General features: G+C 37.9%; 2 protein-coding genes across 2 annotated transcripts; one reads left to right on the top strand and one right to left on the bottom strand.

The window, feature by feature from the left end:
- Positions 1-8,890: 8,890 nt before the first annotated feature.
- On the top strand, positions 8,891-9,708 carry LOC119419414 (DNA damage-inducible transcript 4 protein-like). The gene is made up of 2 exons (XM_037686723.1): positions 8,891-9,041; positions 9,122-9,708. Exons 1-2 carry the CDS (start codon positions 8,891-8,893, stop codon positions 9,625-9,627), a joined length of 657 nt encoding a protein of 218 aa, XP_037542651.1. The 3' UTR covers positions 9,628-9,708.
- Positions 9,709-10,229: 521 nt separating this feature from the next.
- Positions 10,230-19,798, bottom strand: dnajb12a (DnaJ heat shock protein family (Hsp40) member B12a). Its single transcript, XM_037686734.1, has 9 exons — positions 19,658-19,798; positions 19,172-19,352; positions 16,354-16,499; positions 16,111-16,281; positions 13,620-13,699; positions 13,416-13,525; positions 13,157-13,329; positions 11,155-11,297; positions 10,230-10,701 (listed from the first exon to the last, which is right to left on the bottom strand). The coding sequence occupies exons 1-8, from the start codon at positions 19,788-19,790 to the stop codon at positions 11,176-11,178; spliced, it is 1,116 nt and encodes a 371-aa protein (XP_037542662.1). The 5' UTR covers positions 19,791-19,798; the 3' UTR covers positions 10,230-10,701; positions 11,155-11,175.
- Between the last annotated feature and the right edge of the window lie 968 nt (positions 19,799-20,766).

Here is a 20,766-nt window from a genome sequence, read left to right on the forward strand (position 1 = left end):
TATATATATATATATATATATATATATATATATATATATATATATATGTATGTATGTATGCAAATTAAAGTTAAAAAAAGCAAAGTAAAACCAGTGATATGTCTTGACCTACTTTGTGTTTGTAAAGAGTTTTATTTTGAGCTTCTTTCTGTCAGCCTGCATTCTTATGTTCAACTCCTACCAAAGTGGGACAGAGGGCCTTCAAATGTATCCCATCATCAGTTATCATCAGACAGAATCAGTTTATTATTGCCATGTCAATGAACGAGATTCACAAACTAGGAATTTGCTTCGACATAAGGTGCGAATAGTAATAAAGTAAAATAAAGTAAAAATAAAGTAAAAATGAAGTAAAAATTAGAACATTACATAAGACATAAGACCTGTGTACACCCACAAATAAAGTAAAATTAAAAACATAACATAAACATGTGTACACCCATACAATAGAAAACAATAAAAAAGCTTAGAAAACAGTACAGATGGAGTATTCAGTTATAATACAGATGTAATGTGACCAAAGCAGAAATTATGAGGTAGCATTATGAGTGTTCAGGAGTCCAACAGCAGAGGGGAAGAAACTGTTCTTATGGCGGGAGGTTCTGGTCCGAATGGACCGAAGCCTCCTGCCTGAGGGGAGTGGTTCAAACAGACCGTGTGCAGGATGAGCAGGGTCAGCTGTGATCCGACCTGCTCGCCTCACAGTCCTGGAGACGTACAGGTCGTGGAGGGATGGAAGGCTGCAGCCGATCACCTTCTCAGCTGAGCGCACAACGCGCTGCAGTCTGTCTGTCCCTGGCAGTGGCCCCGGCGTACCACACCGTGATGGAGGAGCTGAGGATGGACTCGATGATGGCCGTGTAGAACTGCACCATCAGCTTGGCCGGCAGCTTGGCCTTCTTCAGCTGTCGCAGGAAGTACAGTCTCTGCTGGGCCTTCTTGATGAGGGAGCTGATGATCATGGAGATGTATCTGTGAGCATGGTTGTTTGGATTTCATTGTCAATCTACTTTTACGATTGAAGCTCAACTTAAAGAGAAATAAAAGTCATTTTACTTTTAAATGTGTTCTCCTCAAGAAAATTAAATGACTGGTATTATCAGGGTTTTTCTTTTGAAACTCTGACCCTTTCCCTACAAATTTCTCATTTGTCTAAATTTTCTTCTGATGTAAATGAAAATAAATAAATAAATAAGCTGTATTATGAATGAAAACAGATTTTTGAGTTAAAACACCTTCCCGACTTTAACACAAATTAATCTGTATTCTTAGGTTCATTTCTCACAGGGGCAATGGGAACATTGTTTGTCAGACTTGCTCTTTGGTAAATGTTCGTGACTAAAATCAACTACGTAGCAAAAAGAAGTGCTTTTATCGGTGCTGCTTCACTTCTGGATGATTCACTTGACTGATCAGGAAGCAACACAAAGAGAACATTTCTAAATGAGGTCACTTCATGCACTGTATTTGTTCAGATGCTCTGTTTTCCTGAAGGTTTTTTTTTTTTAAAACAAGCTGTTTGCCCTGCTGGTGTGTATCTCAGCCCTCAGAGCTCCCAGTCCTGGAGAGTCTCCCTGAATGACAGCTTGTAATTGAAATGCTGGATTAACTGATGCCATCTTTATTTGATCCCTAGAGGAGTGTCTTTGAGCCTTTCCTAATAAAGCACGAGTCGCGGCGTCGCCTAATCTCTCCACTGAACACAAGTTCACGAGGGGAAAATAATGAGACAGGAAGCTGTTGAAACAAAACGTGCGTATCCAGCATTAAAAACTATGATGCAATCTGTCTGAACGCAATCGAGCGTGCATTCACCCACGTACATGTATAAAAATTACATAGGTGTGCTCATTATTAATGCTACACAGTCGTGTGGGAAATAAATTATTCATCTGTATGCAGCTACTTGGAACTGAAGAGTACTCGATTTCTCTCTTTTTTTTTTTTAATAAGCCACTGCTGAACATGCCAATAAACTGTCTGTGCTTCTACAGCAGCTGCAAACTGCTTCACTTCCAGCAACACAAATCAAACTAAAAGCAACAAATGACGTGAAAAGTCCATAATGCATTGAAAGGTCCTTATTACGGGTGAAAAGTTGAAGCTACTGCAAAAAAATGTGCTTGTGCCTGTTACAAAGGAGTAAACATGGAGAGGATAAACATGACAGGCCAACAATGTTAAGCTGTTTTAGTGCAAAATGTTTAAGAACAAAAAGGAGTGAAAGTGGAGAGTGGGAGAGCCTGAGGGGGTTTCAGGTCTGAGCGAAACGTGAACACCCTGTGATGAGGTCAGACGATCTGTAACTCAGAGTTAAACTGTTGTGGCTGGAACAAAGCAAAGGATCAGGTGATGCTTTTAACAAAACAATACCGTATGAGTTAAGAGGACATTACAAGGATATAGATACATAAAGAGGCCAGATTTGTTTGAAAATTGTCTTCAGAATATCAATAAACTGTATATTCTGTATTTTCATTTTAAAAAAGTGTAACTTCTGCGTTGTGCATCTACAGCAGCTTCATGACTATTTTTGTTTCTTTGGTGAATAGTTACTGGATGGATTTTAATGAAACTTTCAGGAAATAATCAAAGGATGCACATCTACAACTTGTTATCTTTATGAGCAAATCCAATGACAGATGGCTCTTACAACCACTTGCAATTAGAAAGCACAAAAATAGCTATAATTTAGCCAATTTTACAGATATTAAGAGATGTGGTAGTAGCTGAGAGTCAATAATAACCCAAACTCCAAGTTTGTTATCTCACATTATTGTGGGAAATTGTGCATAACATTATTTTTAATTTGATCAAAACAGCTACAGCTCTGTCCCTTCTCGTCATACTTTGACCTTCATTTAAAACGCATGGAAAACTGTACATTATATGTATTTATTCAAGGACAGGCATTTAATACTTCGGTATTATTCTCAAAAAAGTTACAGTATGAGCTGTAAATGTTCAACAAATAATCATTTTAATAGGATTTTTAGTTTTGTTTGGAATAACTGTGAAATAAAATATTTATTGACGCACTAAGCTGAGAAAAGCATTTGTACATTGCCAAAATAAATAAATATATGAAATCATATTTATTTATTTTGATATGGTGTTTCAGTACTGCTTTGACATGTATTGATAATGTTTGTTAATCTTAAAACATCAGGGCATTTTTTTTTTAATATTCAAACAATTATTTATTTCTAAATAAAAGACAGCACGGTCCATAAAGGCTTCAACACAGTATACAAATTAAATTACGTTTACTTTAAGGGCCAGTAGCTCTCACCAGAATAGTCGCTAAATGCTTCAAAAAACCGGTCATGATCCACATCAAAACAACCATCAACATCAACGAGGACCCTCATCAGTACACATACTGCGAGAATCGATCAACAGAAGATGCCATCTCCTCTGTGGTCCACACTGCTCTCACCCACCTGGAGCAGAAGGACTCCTACGTCCATATGCTGTTTGTGGACTTCACATCCGCCTTCAACACCATGATCCCCCAAACCCTGATGGACAAATTACTCCCACTAGGACTAAGCCCCTCCATTTGCAACTGGGTCCTAGACTTCTTAACAAACAGACGCAGTCAGTGAGGATCCACAACCTCTCTTCCTCCACCATAACCCTCAGCACTGGCTCCCCTCAGGGATGTGTGCTGAGCCCTCTACTGTTCACTCTATATGATTGTGCACCTACCCATCCAGGCTGTCATATTGTAAAGTTTGCAGATGATACAGCTGTGGTTGGATGCATCCCAAACAACGATGAGTCCAGCTACAGGCAGTAGTCGGAACACCTAGAGAGGTGGTGCAGGAAGAACAACCACATTAATGTGAATAGGACGAAGGAGATGATTGTGGACTTCAGAAGGAACAAACACACATAATACAACAACAACAACAACCCACCCCCCCCCCCCCCCCCCCCCCCCCCCCAACATAGGAGAATCTGCAGTGGAAGTGGTCTCCAGCTACAAGTACTTGGGTGTGCACCTGAATGACAACCTGAGCTGGAGCAACACCACCAGCCTGATCAAGAGAGCTCATCAGAGACTCTACTTCTTCAGGTGGCTGAGACGAGCTGGGCTGGGAAGCTCAGTCCTCACCTCCTTCTACAGGTGTGCAGTGGAGAGCATCCTGTGCTCCAGCATCAACATGTGGCATGGAGGCTGCACAGCTGCAGGAAGAAAAGCTTTGCAGAGAGTGGTGAAGGCTGCACAGAAGACTGTTGGAGTCAATCTCCCCACCATCACAGACATCTACACCTCCAGATGCTGGAAGAGGGCCACCTGCATCATGAAGGACCCCACTCACCCAGTACACACACTTAAGGAGCATTAAGTGTAGAACCACTAGCCTGAGGAACAGTTTCTACCATGAGGCTGTTGGACTCATGAATATCTAACCAGAATAATCACTGTGAGAGAAAAAAAATAACTGTAATGCCACTTGATTGTTGATATGTGCTGCTGACTATCCATGTTGCTGATCTCATGCTGCTGATCTGTTTCATGTTGCTGTGTTCATTCGTACTCATCTGCTCACACAGACTCATGTTCGTGCTGCTGTTCGGCGTATTGTGTTTGTACTATTAGTGCTTAATGTATTTTTAGTTAATGTATTTCTTAGTTCATATCTTAGATCTTATTACTGTTTTTCTTTTACATTTTATTGTTGGATGTAACTGGGACACTGCGTGTCCAATTTCGTTTCACCACATGTACCACATGTGGTGCGAATGACAAATAAAGGACTTTGAATCCTTAACTAAAACTTTCCAGTGGTGCAACTGATTGTGAAATCCTAGAAGTTTTAAATGCTTCATCATCACCACCTGGTTTTTATTTGTTGATTCATTCAACATTGACACAGTACCACACTTCAACGGGATTTTTTTTTTAAACACATCACCTTTATCTTTATTTATCTTTATCTTTACAACTTTATTTTCCGATTACTCTGATATAAAGAATGACATTAACATTAGGTTTAACTGCTTCATGGTTCAGTGAATGTTAGGATGTGCATGTTTAAAGATGATAAAATCAAGTTTACGGGAAAATAAGAGGTGCTGACTGACTGGATTTGTTTCAGCAGTAAATGGTTGACACTGCTTAGGTCAGAAAGGTGAAACTGTTATTCTCATCCTTTATTATTTAGAGTCAATAAAAGACATAAAAATGATGATGCAACAACAGCTAAACCAGTCTTGCTAAACTCAAAAATTGAAATAAAAACGCAGCGGCAGCTCTGCTAAATAATGGAAGTGATTCTAAAGTGAGAGGTAGCAGTTCACTCAGGGACACGTTACATATGAGCACGTCTAAATCCTGACAGTCTTTACTCAATCCAATGCAGTTTAGTCACTCTTCATAGCTTTTCCCTCCAAAAACACTCATATAAATTGGCATTGTGGTCTCTGTAATAAAAAGTATTTTGAGTTATATTGGTAGAAAGTAAAGAATATTCTGATATCCCAGAGAAAACTAAATCAAATAACTTATTTTGATGGTTTATGTCATGCTTGCAAGAAATTAATTACATTTTAAACTGCAACTTTTAACTTTAACTGTTGCAAACACAATGGCTTAATGAAGTATGTAAATACAGTATGTAAATGTAAACTGCAAGAAAATTGGCGTGCTTTAAAGCATACTGCACACAACTTTGATAAACATGCATTAATTTTACTGCCAAAGTTTAGATTTTTACTCAGGTTTGAAGTGATATTATTGAATGCCTCTCATACAAAATGCAAAAAAAAAACTCTACAATGTTGCATTCTGCGACACAGTCAATTGTCTTTACCAGGCTGTTCTTCTGTCTACGTTTAACAAATGTGTTAAAAACCTTCAGAAACCGCAAGACTCCGAATAAAAGATCAAAGTAAAGCGAAGACCCAGCTTTGTCTTGAGCTAATATTTGGAGCACAGGCGGTTTGAAAATGGTGTGTACAGTGCTGAGGCTTTGATAAAGAAGCGTGCGCCTCAGCAAAACTGGCCAAACATCACAGTTTTTGCTCCCCTGGGAGAGCAGGACTGTTTCTGCTTCTCCCAGCAATAAATCAAAACCAACATGAAAACGCTGCCTTAGCTCCAGCTTCAGGTGACGCAGGATCACAAAGCCAGAGCAGAGTCCTGGACTCAGAGCTGAAAGGTCTCCTGATAAACACAGAACTATTGTGACAGACAAACAAGATATTAGTTCTGTCCTCTTTGTTTTATTGGTCTTGTCGTAATCTCCTCTGCATATTGTTACATGCTCCTATAGCCGCAGCCTGGAAAATACACAATCCAACAAGTAACAGAGCTTTTATCAAACTAACCACAAACAGGCCAAAACATATGCAGAGGGAGTGTTTGAAATAATTCAAGTTTCCTCACTTAAGTGTGTTTGATTGCCTCTTTTGATTTGAGCATTTGTTATGGAAGCAAATTGAGAGCAAAAAAAAAAAAAAAAGAATATTTCTGTTTGGTGCAATCTAGTCAAGTCAGGTCAGATTTATTTATGTAGCACATTTAAAACAGAAACTCTTACCAAAGTGCACAGCATCAAATAAAAAGTAACAAGCTATAATTACAGCATATGGAATAAAAATATTAAGCACAAAACATAATTAGAAACAAATCAGATCTACATCAAGTCTGAAAAGTTTCAATAAAAGTTACAGAAAAAGATCAATAACAGTCCATTTATTCTGTTGCACATAAATAATCCTCTCAGGCTGATATGAGTTGTAAAACACAGCACCTGCCATGCTTCATTTCAGTTTTCCTTCTTTAAAAAAAGAAATGTGTCAAATTTAGCTTTCCGCATTAAGAAACGAATTAAAAACCAGTGCGTTTGGTCCAATAAAGTGGTTAATTGGAAGTCAAACTGTGTGTTTGTGCCACAGGGCACTAAAAGAACACATATTAATAAAACAATGCTTACAGCTTCTTTATTGTTTGCATTTAAAACTTCCAACATTTTTTTCAGTCAGGTCATCTGGACAGTTTCTTTTTTTGCTGAAATGTTTCACCTTCCATCCAGACGACTTCATCAGCCAAGGAAACACACAACACAAAACTGATTCTTCCCCCAAACAGCTTACTCCAAAGTGGAACAAACCAGTTATGTTGGTGCAAAGATGGTGTCTCTGGCACACCCCCTCCTCTGGTGCCGGCCCTCTTCCTTGTCGACAATCATGTCAAACTGGTTCAAAACCATTTAAAACTTGTATGTTACCACCATCTTGTGGCTTCTATGTAAAATAAAAAGATACTTTCTTCCATTTATTAGTGTTTAAACTGAACACTATTTAGGAATACATTGATGGAGAAAATGTGACAACATTTTGGAAACAAAAAAAGACACAATGTAAAAAATAAATGTATGGGTTTCAAAGATGTTTGCTGCAGGAGTTTAGACGTGAATTCTGGCAGCTTCTTTGATTTTATTGGCTTTGATTGTGTCACATCGACAACTCAAGCTTCATTACAAGACAAGTCTATAAAGTAATAATAAAATGGAGTAAATAAAAGTAAAATTACACAACAATTAAACAAATCTGAGGTCAAAATTGATATTTTTTTCTTCCTTATGTTCCATTTTAAACCAAACTAAAATGATATATAATCTAAAAATCCTAAAATGGAAAAACATATGAATATGAACTTTTAGTTTTCTCCCTCTCTTCTTAAATCAAACACCCCAGGACTTATCTGACATGTCTGCGTAATACTACTGCAAACATTGGTTTTCCACTTAAGGCGAAAACATGCTGTTTATGTGCTCAAGACTCAATTATCTGATCTGCAAAGAATCAGACTCTTTATTTTGCATATATATATTTTAAACGGGGTCATAGAAAATAAAGGCTTTATTTGATTTGCCATAAGACTTTAATGCATATTGGTGTTTCTGTGGAAATTTCCATCATGCAGACTGTCTGAACCTCCCCCCTTCCTTCCACTTTGCATTTCAAATCTGGTGTTGCTGCAAAATGAAGGTGTGGAGACCCACATGTGTGCACATATGATGCACATGAACCATGCACATCACGCAAAAACACTAAACATGGGGGGGATGGACTGGTACGTGTTTACTGTCAGGAGTTTCTCCTATGGGTCACATAATTAAATTAACCTTTTTTTTTTTTATTTATCAGCAATTTCTAAGACAATGGGCGCAATTTATTTAAATCTGGGTTAAACAAACGTGAAAACAATAGAAAAACACGACTATCATGTTGAAATAAACGGATTTAGGCAAGATTTTCACCACATCTCAGGAAAAATAGTCCCCCAGTAAATAGTAATTACTGTGTAATAGAAATCCTGAATCCATCCTTTATTGAGCCTTAGAGCTAGTTTCATTTCGGATTGTTTGAGAGCTTTTAGTTTCCCTCAGGTAGACGTTTAAAGGTCTACGTGCAGGACGTGTGGTTCTCTTCTCCACACGAATCACTCTTTCTGCGGTTTTTTTTTCTCCTTCGTTTTATCAAAAACTCGTGTGGTGGGCGGGTCTTTATGTTTCTAACTGCTTTTGGTAACTTTTTTAAAATTCTATTAAATAAAACAAACTACAACTTTAGTAAGGAAGCGTCCAGCCTTGAGGGGGTGGGCGCTTCTCCTTTCGGGTGACTCATCAAAGGTTACCAGGCAGATTAGTGGGCTGAGGACGTGAGCTGCAATCTGATTGGTTGAAAAAATGCGGTGGGGCGTTCGCGTGCGTATTTAAGGCTTTGTTCCATTGTTTCCGAGCGTTTTCTCCAGCTGGTGCGACTAAAGGAGTGAGGTCAACTAACAGGGGGATACCATCGCACTTGTTTTTTTAATTTCGTTTTACTTTTGGCCCACTTTCTTTTAATTGCAAAATAGGCATTTGTTTTATAAATGTCTTTTTCTTGCAACCAATCTCTGGAAGGCAGTTTCCCTCCGTCCCCGGCGGAGGACAGAGGCTCGCAGAGGCTGTCCTGGAACAATCTGCTGCAGAAGCTCACCGAGCTGAAGGGCAGCAAACACCGGCTCTGCAGGAGTGAATCTGGTACGTTGTTGTCGAGGGGGTTCCTGTTATATGTGCTTTGACATTTTACAACTTTACTAACTTGAGCTCTTTTGTTTCAGGATCTGTGGCAGATGTGTCCCTGTTTGAGTCGGATGCTTTCTTCTGCTACCCCCCAGAGGAGACCCTGGCTGCAGAGGTGATGGCCACCATCACTCAATGCCTCAACAATGGATCCAACATCCTGTGCTGCTCCAGACTCATCCTGCCTGACTGCCTGATGCAAAGCCTCACTGAGGAGTTGCTCCACCTGGCTGTGAATGAGCCATGTGGGCTCAGGGGGGCTCTCATCGACCTGTGTGTGGAGAGGGGAGACCAGGGCTCACTATGCACTGTGGATCAAATAGCAGTGGATCCCACTCTGGTCCCAACTTTCCACGTGACTCTGGTGCTGAGGATAGAGTCCAGCGGACTGTGGCCAAAAGTTCAGAAGCTCTTCAAGGGTGGGAAGCTACCTCCTGCCACGTCTCCTCGACACCGCACCACCCTGAAGCTGAGCACCAGCTTCAGGGCCATCAAGAGGAAGCTGTACAGCTCAGGAGAGCTGCTGATCGAGGAATGCTGCTGATTTAAGCACTCTGAAATGATAAACTGTAAAAAGTGATTTTTTTGTAAAGATATAAAAACCATTATAAACTGAACTGCACCGACACAAAGGTCCTGGATCAAATGGTTTTTCATCTGAGGGCCAACTTGCTAATGTCTCATGGCAGCTATATGACTCCTCGGTGAAGATTCGCGTTTGAACGCGAGTCGATTGTCGTTCCCACAAAATGTGACGCCTTTCAGGGAATTGTTTGACAGCCGAATGTTACCGCCTGCATCCTGTTTTGTACTTGAAAAACAGAATAAATTATTTTCTACAAAACGTGCCGAGTTTTCATCTGCTCCTTTGCTCCCCAACGAGTCTCAAGCTGTTAACTGCATCAAGATAAAATGTGCTCAATAATAAGAACTCTTATTTTGTTCCATTATTATTCCAGAATAAACGCACACAGGTTAAAACACAAGTTGGCTTAAGAGCAAATTTGTTTTTAAACAAGACTATCCAGCGATCAATCATTGGACAAATTTTATTCAAATAAACGTATACAATTTTAGTTTGTTAATTTAATAAATATGTCTTACTTTTAGTTGTGCAACAACTCTTAATAATTATGATCCAACAGGCTACAAGCAAATCCACAAAACATTGTAAATGACTCCAACGACCCCTCCTGCATTGTTAAAAGTTAAGTATTTACAGAACTATAAAAAAAATTACTTTTTCCTCGTGAGTGGCTCAGAGTGTCTGTGAGAAGGCCTTGAGATTACTTTTTTTTTTGTTGTCAGGAAAAATAAAATGTTCAGGAAGGAAAGCTAATCTCAGCAGCTTTAATTTATCAAACCGATATCAACGTTCTCACGTTCCAAAATGAATGGACTCATGGCTGCCGCCGGGAGAGGAGTAAGAAAAGGTCAGCAGTCGAGTCGAAGCTTCTCACAGTTCTACAGGACGTCAGGCTAAATCGAGCGGCTGGAAGAACCTCTGACGAGGCCTCCTGCCAACAACGCATAAGGCATGTTTTGAAGTTTCTTGATTTGCTGCAGAAAAATGCTCCAATTTGAGTGGGCTCCGACCAATTTCTCCTCAGAATCACACCTATAAAAAAAAAGAGAGAAAATGTACCTATTAGCTTTGTTAACTTTAAAACGTTACCACAAAAACAAATATTTTTACTACGTTCGTATTCTACATGAAACAGCTGACAACCATTTTGAACAATCCTGTGTTTTAAGCACATTTTACACCTTAAATGCAGCCATTTATGTTGGTAAAACCATTTACAAAACCCTCTGTAGAAACTTGACCCTTGATCATGATAGAGAGTCAATAATAATTGACAGTGACCAACCAGGCTCTGCTACTGACGTCTGCAATCTGACAAAAAAACAGAGCTGACCCTTCAATATCTGTTGCCAGATTAACACGCCGCGATAAGCTAACAAAGCTGACGAAATGCTGACTAAATGATTTCAAATCTGGGGAAAAGACAGTTTTGACAGCTCGTGCTGGTAGAAAGACATAATTATAGTGACGTCTGCAGAAACGTACCAGTAATAGTGCAAGTATTTACTAGCCATCCAGTATAATCTGAATCTCAGATAGTCTGGAACAGCTAGGAGTCCCCATTCTTTGTGCCCTTTGATACAATTCAGAATCCCCAAAGTAACGAGCGCGATACAGCAAGCCTTCCCCTGAAAGAACAAATATAGTTAGTATCACTTTCTGTTTTCTTATAAATCCAAAATGACTAATAATTTACATCAACATGTAAAAATTCAGGTGTATTTTCTTCATGTCTCGGGCTAATATACCTGAATTTAGGTCATTAATTAAACAAAGGAACAACAGTGGTCATGGATTTCTCATCTTTACCAGTATTGAAAAGAAAAATGTTATAAAATGTACAAGTTAATTATTAACATCAGGCACCTTTTTAAATTTTCTGAGGTATTTAAAACAAATAACCCTACGTGCTTTTTTGGGGAAAGAATACAGTTGAATGAAAAAACAAAATGTGTTTATGGTGGTGGAAAATACTTAAGAATAAAAATAGCTAAATCAGTTGCATTACTGTATAAAGTAAAAGAGTTTTTGAATGACAAAGCTTTGTATTTATTGTATAATGTAATGATTGTTCCACATTTAGTCTACTGTATTGAAGTTTGGGAAAAATCATGCAAAACAATTACAAATCCTATTTTTATAAAATAAAATAAAAAAGAGCTATAAGAATTATTAGCAGGAAGTGCTATGGTCACCCAACAAATATATTATTTCATCAGTTGAAATTATTAAAATTTTATGATTTGGTTGAATATAGTATTTTACAAGTCACGTATAAAGCTCATAAAAAAATATTACCCCCAAGTATTCAAATAAAATTTGTTTAAAAAGAGAGTCATTATAACCTTAAGGGAATGGAAATGTTTGTAAAACCTTCATTTAGAACTAGTCTAAAGGAGCTGTGTTGTAATTCAGGGAATAGGATTATGGAACTGCCTCAATATCACAATAAACATATCTAAAACAATGTATATGTTTAAAAAGTTGATTAAGTTAAAGTTGTAGGGAAGGTATAGTGCCAGGTGAAGGATACCTGATGTTTTTTATTTTCAACTTGGAGATTGTTCAAGCGTAGGTTCTTGTTTGCTTGTAGTTATTTTTATTTTTTAAAATAAGGGGCAGATATTATAAGAATTTTTTTTCTTCTTTCTGCGTCCTTTTCAACGTTTTTTTTATTTTGATGAATTTATTTTAAATGAATTAATTAAAAAAAAAATGGTGCTAAGAGGTTGAAACACTGACAGATCGTACATTTAGTGCATAGTTTTCTTTAGGGGGAATGAAAAAATGTGAATTTGGTACCATACTCTCCAAGTAAACTTGATATGTTTAAACCACATGGAAACTTTTAGTTTTGTAAATGTGAGCAAACTGTCTTCATTAGCATAAGAGGCTGTCGTTAGAGTGCAAACGCATGTTTTAAATGAGTGGCAGGTGATGTTCAGACTAATCCAATCCTCTATAGACATGCATGAGCAAGAAAGCACCTACTCTGAAACAAAGATAAAGTGGCTACAGTTCTTAGGGGAGAACACAAAAGAAGTGATTAAATCGCAGTAACTGTGGTTCAAAAGCACCAAAAGTCACATTTGATGGTCATTCTGAAAGTGTAGGGAACTGCTGTGGTTTTGATGCTTACATACGCTCTTCAACTCGCACGTTCCAAGATATTAGCTGTTTAAATCTTCTAGACTTCTTTTACTGCGTTTCTTATTTAATAGTACCTCAAATATTTTCAACAAGGGACAGCTTCACATACCAGTGCGGGTCACATAAACGCCCACGCTCTTTTATTGCGTTGTTATAGTTTGTAATGATGCTTTATGTGGGAAAACATTTTTCCAAGGAATTGGAATTTATAAATTGTTCCTCATCATTAAAATCAATTTTCCTTTAAATCTAAAATGTAAATTACGGTAATTTAAAATGACCACATTGTTCATTGAAGCGTTCCGTACTAAACGGGCTTGTAAAGTCGAAAACCCACTTTGCTGCTTCTCCTTCCAACAGTTGTTTCTTAGGTTAGAGATGTAGTCTTCTTCTACACTTCTCTCAACATTCTTCAGGTTGTTGCCTGTAAATTCTTCATTGAAACGCTCCCCCACATAGAAAGGCACCTTTAGGTGAGATGTATGCCTTTTGTGAATATGTCCAGCAGACCTATTAAGCAGAAGGTACATTAACTGGATACAAAACAGATGCTGAAGAGCTTTTGCTGATAACTCCAATAAATATGGAATACTTACTGACGATAACTAAGGCTGTATGGAGGCTGCGTCACCATCAACTGGCTGAGAGCAGAAACAATGATGAGGATTAGTAAGGGCATCAGCTGGACGAGCAGAGCAAAACCTCCCTGTTCCAACAGAAAGAGGGGGAAAGAAAAAGTCTAAAAATAAAGTAAAAAAGCAAAACATCAAGTTTAGTTAGGCTTTACCAACAGGACTTACATCTCTCTGCTGTTCCCGTCTTTCATGTCTATTTTGGTGGGCAAAGTGCATTCTTCCATTTCTGTAAACATGTACATTACCTAAAAAAGGGAAAAGATTAAATTAGTAGTGAAGTTTCTACAATAGGTGGTATTTCAGTTCAAGAATTCACATTTTCAACACAACTGTTGTTTCAAAAAACAACCGTATTTTTCGCCCAATAACTCACGTTTTTTTTGTTGTTGCATATTTTGCATGCTCTGTGACTTATACGCCGAAGTGACTCATTTATGGATTTTTCCCATATTCATGAACCAATTTTTGGCTGAGATATGACCGTTTTCATTCATTCTGACCGAAAATATTGAACACTACCATTTTCAGCCGCTAGATGGCACCAGAGTAGTATGGCATGCCGTTGTGTCATGTAATAGGTAAAAGTGATTATTAATGACACAATCGGCTTGTCACAGTAAGCCACCTTCAAATGCAGATAATTTGACCATTGAAGTGCATTTATTAAGTAAAAGTTCAGCTGAGACACACAGCTGAGCAAATTATTGTTTTAAGTGCTTAGCTTGTTAAATTTCTAAGAAATGCGAAGCATTCCTCCTCCATGATTTCCTCCCTCTGCGCGCTACCAGAGCACCGAGGCATCTAATACTTTTGAAATACAGCCGTTAAAGTCCTTTTATTAAGGAAAAGTTCAATTGAGACACACCTTTACTATACAGTCGAGCAAACAAATAATTGTTATTAGGTGCTTATCTTGTTCAATTTGAACAGTGACTCGTCCCGTGCATGCGCTTACTTCCGCATATCGACTTTTGGAATGCAGTTGACTTGACCGTCAAAGTGAATTTATTAAGTAAAAGTTTAACTGAGACACACCTTGCTATAATTTCGAGCAAACAAATAATTGTTTTTAAGTATTAATCTTGTTAAATTCTTGTTAAAGTCCTCCCGTGCATGCTCCAGCAGCTGTCATTTGACAGCCATTCCATTTTTGGCACAGCACCGGCACACATTTCCAGGTTGTCAGCGGTGACGCATAATAAATGCGACGTATACAGCAAAGCGATGTATTTATGGATTCTTCCACTTTATTAGACATATTTGGACTGATGAGACCTATAGGGCGGAGCAACATTTACGGCGGAAAATACAGTAGTTACATGATATGATCCCTGATGATGACATTTCCTTACATTCAAGAAATATCAGAATGTATAGGCTTCATTTAATATGGTCTAGCAACACTTCAACTTGATTAGACCAGCCAGACTTTAAGACATTCCATTGGTTTTATTTTGTTGTACTTAATTGTGCATATTTTGAATATTACTATCTCAGAATTGCAAGTAAAACCACCTCAGTACCTTTAGCAATAAAAATATCACTTTTTCCTCTATTAAGATAAATGTTTTTGCAAATTTGTACTTTGCCTTTTATGTTAGTGGCACCAACCTGTTTTGTAAAAAAGAGATGATTCTACATTAATGCCTGCACACATAACAGACAATATTAATAAACACAAATCCTACTGAATGTTTTTTTTGTGTCTTTTCATTAAAAGATTTCTAGCTTGATCAAATAATGAGTGGAAAAGTTTCAGTACATCAGTTACATCCAACAATAATTTTCATCTTTAAATCATTTCTTGGTCTGTTGCCTTCATACATCTCCTCCTACATGTCACTGCGTGAGTGCAGCTACAGCGTGCGCTCTCAGGACATTATTACCTGCAGTGTTCCCTCAGTGCAGACTGTTCTTGGCAAAAGGGCCTTCTCCTACTCTGCTCCTGTTTCCTGGAATAACTTGCAAAAAGATCTGAAGCTCTCGACCTTGACCTCTCTAAGTGGCTTCAAACATCTGTTAAGTTCCTGGCAAAAACCAATGCAGACATGTTCCTGTTTTTAGTTTTCTACACCGCCTTACAACCTATATGTTTTTACTGTTACATTTTCTTTTAAATATTTTATTTTCACTTGTTAAAAAAAAATTCAATTTGTACGCATCCTTTAAGACTGTCTATTGTCTTTGTTGTCATCATTCTTTGTTAAAATCAGGTCTCTCTTGTAAATGAGTCCCTGAATCTCAATGGGATTAACCTGTATAAATAAAGTTTGAATGGATCAAAAAGTGTCTTTCCATGCTCGCTGAGTGACCAGGAGTGATTGAATCCTACTTTATATGCAAATGAACCGACCCACAAACCACATCACAGCAGCTGCGAGCAACAATCAAATCAGTAGGTCTTCTGAAAAGCCCTGAACTACATGGACTTGTGTTACATACATCATCAGATGATGCTAGTGTTAAAGGGAAAACAGGAAGTCAGTCAGACTTGTCAATTTACCTGCTGATAACCAAAACTAAGTGTCATGTATTTACTGGTGCATTTTTCATAAACGTAGAGTTTCAGGAGCAGCTGAAGCTTCAGAGCTCTGCCACAATATTTATAAAGGTTATCACTCCTGGGCCTCAGACCCATCATCTGGTCTCCACTCACTTGATGGGAAGCCTCCACCAAAGAACATGTTGAAGAGGTCCTCGGGTGAAATGTCTGCTTCAAAGTCGTGATGTTGTCTGTTTCTATTCGGGTGTGTTCTCTCCTCTCCATACTGGTCATACTGCCTTCGTTTGTCAGTGTTACTTAGAACAGCATATGCATTACCGATAGCTGAAAAACATAAACAAACGTGTACTTAATACAAGGGTTCCCTGTTATCCCCCACAGAAAGTTGATGGTTACCTTTAAATGCCTCTGTGGCTCCAGGTGCATGATTTTTATCTGGGTGAAATTTTAGCGCTAGCTTTCTGTAAGCCTTTTTAAGATCCTCCTCAGAGGCAGCCTTCTCCACTCCCAGAATTTGGTAATAATCTTTGCAGCTCTTAATCCTGCAGTAATAACAACAACAAAAACAACACGTAAAACAAACTATGTACTGAGTAACAAGAGTAATATGCATTCTACACTACTCTGACAATACAATAAAATTCACATTATGACAATTATATTTTTGTATACTTTAAATATTTATCTGTTTAAGGGAATAAACTATACTTCAATCAACCTAAAAATAATTTATTCTGTAAACATGTTCAGCAAGATTACATTGTACAATCCCTAAACTCTTATATTTTCAGAACAGTGTGACATCGTGATGCATGCTCAATAATCCAGGTAAAAAAAATCTAAAAATGTTAAATCTGGTCCTCTGGACATTCAAAAAACAAAACAAAACAAAAACAACAACAAAAACATGTAGAAACATTTCATCTTTCATCCTCAGACTGAGGAAGTCTTTCGTATGAAAGACGAAACATTTCTACATTTTTGTTGTTGTTTTGCTTTGTTTTGTTTTTTGAATGTCCAGAGGACCAGATTTAACATTTTTAGAACAGTGTGACATTTTAATCATTAGCGGTTGACTGGTTATGGTTTTTCCAATGAATAATGGCAAAGGTTAGAAATCATGTGAAATTACTGGCAATTTATGAAATCTGTTTGTTTGTCTTTGCCCAAAATATGAGTTTCATATTCATGCAGATTACCATACAGTCTACTAGATTTTGAAAAGTAAAGACCACTTTCTCAGGAGGATGAGACGAGCTGGACTGGGAAGCTCAGTCCTCACCTCCTTCTACAGGTGTGCAGTGGAGAGCATCCTGTGCTCCAGCATCAACTTGTGGCATGGAGGCTGCACAGCTGCAGAAAGTAAAACTCTGCAGAGAGTGGTGAAGGCTGCACAGAAGACTGTTGGAGTCAGCCTCCCCACCATCACAGACATCTACACCTCCAGATGCAGGAAGAGGGCTACCTGCATCATGACGGACCCAACTCACCCAGTATGCACACTTTTTGCCCCGCTCCCCTCTGGAAGGAGGTTGAGGAGCATTAAGTGTAGAACCACTAGACTGAGGAACAACTTCTACCCTGAAGCTGTTAAGACTCATAAATCTAGTCACTCATAAAGTGACTAATCTGCTGATCTCAAGCTCCTACGTTCATTCATACGCATCTGCTCACCATGGACTCATGTTCAGGCTGTTGTTGTTACACCATATTGTTTTGCATTATTAGAGTTTATCTTAGTGTATATCTTAGATCATTATACACTATTTATTTTCACACTTTACATTTTTGCTATTGTTGGGTGTAACTGGGACCCTGCGAACATAATTTTGTTCCACCTCATGTACCACATGTGATGAGAATGACAAACCTACTTGAACTTGAAGAAAACAAAATAAAAACAAACAATGACTGCCTGTGCTGCAGTTAACTGAAGGCTCACTATAATGCAGTTTCAACTTAAAACCATATTTACTCTCCAAAAGTGAAGTTTAAAGGGGCAGATATAATAAGATTTTTTTTCTTCTTCTGCTGCCTTTCATTTTAAATCTCTTGTATTTTTTATATTGTTATGAAATTGTTTTGTATTTTTTAAAATGAATAAACTTTATACCATACCATACCAAATATCTAATCTAACCAAAACAATTACGGTAAGTAAAAAAAAAAGGTCTTACAATTTCAATGGTAAATATGACAACTGTTCTGATAAAAATTAACATAATATTCTCAACAACTTCTTATGGGTACAGAAAATAATAAATAAATAAATCTTGCCGTGAAAGGCATTCAGGAAACACAGACAAAAGAGCATATGGTAATGCCAACAACATCAGAGGTGTCTGCCTATTGATATATATGTTTTCTCAAGTGTGAGTGATGCTGGCTATTAAAAAACTGGCTAAAGCCAGCATACCAATCAATCTATTTTATTACAGGGTTGTCAAACTTCAGTTCCTAGGGGGCCACCACAGAACAGCTTTATGTTATGGCTTCAAAGACAAAGCACTCTTTAGGCTGCTTCTGGCTGTTCATAAATCACCAATCTGACCAGTCACATGCTGCTACAATGTTGAGTTTTCATAAATTAAGCCAGCATTGCCAAACAAAAGGAGGCACACGTGTTTTAAGTGGGGTTAGGATGGACAGTGCACACAAAAATGTGTGTTGGACATCAATCATAAGACTGCAGTCAGATAGTTTGTCATCGGTATGTCACACATCAAGCCACAATGCCAACTTACCTTACATAAATTTATTGATGCAGGCAACTTTGTCACTACCCCACTTGGTAGCTAAGAGGTATAACAGTGGTGGTTAGACTTCAAACTACTAGGATGTCCTCAATACTTTCGTAAATCCTGCAAGACGGCATCTCAGGCCCAGCATGGTGTTTCGTATAATGGGCTTTAGTCGTTTCACCGCTCCAACACAGTTGATTCAAACGGTAATTACCTCCTCAGTATGTCACCATGCTCTGCATAAATATGGTAATGACTCATTCAGTTGAATCAGGTGCGTTGAAGTATTGATAGAAACATTTGCAACATGCAGGACAATGGCCCTCAAGAACTAGTTTGACATCCCTGTTTATAAACCAACATCTTTTAGGTGTGTTAATCTCTCTCGAGGGGGAGGGAGCTCACCAGTTTATTAGTGATTACAGAAATAACACTAATCTGAAGCACAAGGACAGGTGATAAAGTGCACTGACTTTCTGACAGCCTCCAGCTGCTCCGCTGTGTAAGACTTGGCCGAGTCTGTGTGCTCGTGTGACGGACCGTCCGCATGATGATCTCTGTCCCTGCGGTGTCTCACACCTGCTCCATCTCCGTTCATAGCACTGCCATTTTCATCTGGAGGCTTTCCATTTTGAGATAATGACTCCAACAGATCTGCAAAGAGAGGGAGAGTGGTACCTTATTATTCAAGGTTTCCACTTCATAGTTATTATTCTGCTAGTATACTACCGATTAGCGTTAAAGGAAGCTACACAGAATTTCAACGCAAATAATAATAACCAAGTCTCAGTTGAGGGCAACATGTAAGTATATGGAAAATAATATGGACATGGTGGCTAAGAAACTACAAGTTCCAGTTACGGTAGATAGCCAGACATGCTAACATTAGCTATTAGGTTTCACAGCGCTGGCCTAACTTGGACACCATCGCTGTCGAGACAGACGTTTATTCGACGTACTTTTGGCCTGGTCTGTTGGAAATAAGCGCTGAGCCTTCTCTAGAAATTTTCTGGCTTTGTCCAGCTGATTGTTGCTGACCGCATTCAGGGCTATTTTAATACACCGCTCAGCTTCGTCCTTGTTTGAGTCCATCGCGACACAGCGGAAATGTTTACTTGTCCCTAGACGCATAAGAATGACGTTTCCGCTGTCTGACGCGTAATTAAGACGTCACAGTAGTCGCCGAAAGAGAAGTGATGGCGATAAAATAAATAAATAAACTACTACTTCTAGCTGATTTCAATATACATAAATTGCCCATCAAATTATCAGCTTTCCATAAACAAGTGTTATTATACTGGAAAATGCTCTACGTACATAATTACCACACTCCAATAGCATATGGAATTAGAGATTCGTAAATTCATTATTTTACAATGATTGGATGGAGAGGAACATTTGGTCTGTTATACATGGTAAACTATGAACAATTCTGTGCAAAGTATAAATTCTATCCCCACAAAGTTGAATTTACTTAAAACATTACCAAAACAATTTATTAATCAGAATCAAAATATAATAGCATATAATCCTATAACCCCACAATTACCCACTCTATCTATTAATGGAATACCATTTACTGACAAAAAACAAACAAACAAAAAATCCAACAACCACACAATTAGAAGCTGTCTAAATGAAAACTTATTCCCTGGGAAAATACATAAAAATAACAAACTTTGCAAATTTGACAAATAAATCAATAGAAATGTTAAGAACTCTATTTTTAAAACTCCCCATACAACCAAAGGCTAAAAAAACACACTTTAAAATTTTAAATGCAGGTTACCCCTCCAAAGAACTACTAAGAAATCGTTTTAATATTGATGACAATAAATGCTCCTTCTGTGAACAGAATATAGAAACAATAGACCATATCTTCTATGAATGCAACACAACCAAAATATTTTGGAATCACTTAGAAAGATGGATCACACTGAAAATTACACTTCCTGAATCTATTTCCAGAGACATGGTAACATTTGGAGTATTATTGAAAAAAAAAAAAAAAAAAAAAAATGGAACTCGGTTGTAATTTGATATTTTGTCTGGCAAAATTATTTATTCA

This window comes from Nematolebias whitei, chromosome 1 (assembly GCF_014905685.2).
Source record: "Nematolebias whitei isolate Nwh7 chromosome 1, NemWhi1, whole genome shotgun sequence".
In the NCBI taxonomy this organism is placed as follows: Eukaryota; Metazoa; Chordata; class Actinopteri; order Cyprinodontiformes; family Rivulidae; genus Nematolebias; species Nematolebias whitei.

What these genes read in the sequence shown, in the direction of transcription:
- dnajb12a (XM_037686734.1), bottom strand. Translation starts at nt 19,790, where the DNA reads ATGGACTCAAACAAGGACGAAGCTGAGCGGTGTATTAAAATAGCCCTG. An exon ending in TCCAACAGACCAGGCCAAAA is followed by an intron (nt 19,353 to 19,657) that starts GTACGTCGAATA and finishes CTCTCTTTGCAG; the next exon opens with ATCTGTTGGAGTCATTATCT. An exon ending in GACGGGAACAGCAGAGAGAT is followed by an intron (nt 13,526 to 13,619) that starts GTAAGTCCTGTT and finishes CTGTTGGAACAG; the next exon opens with GGAGGTTTTGCTCTGCTCGT.
- LOC119419414 (XM_037686723.1), top strand. Translation starts at nt 8,891, where the DNA reads ATGTCTTTTTCTTGCAACCAATCTCTGGAAGGCAGTTTCCCTCCGTCC. An exon ending in GCTCTGCAGGAGTGAATCTG is followed by an intron (nt 9,042 to 9,121) that starts GTACGTTGTTGT and finishes CTTTTGTTTCAG; the next exon opens with GATCTGTGGCAGATGTGTCC.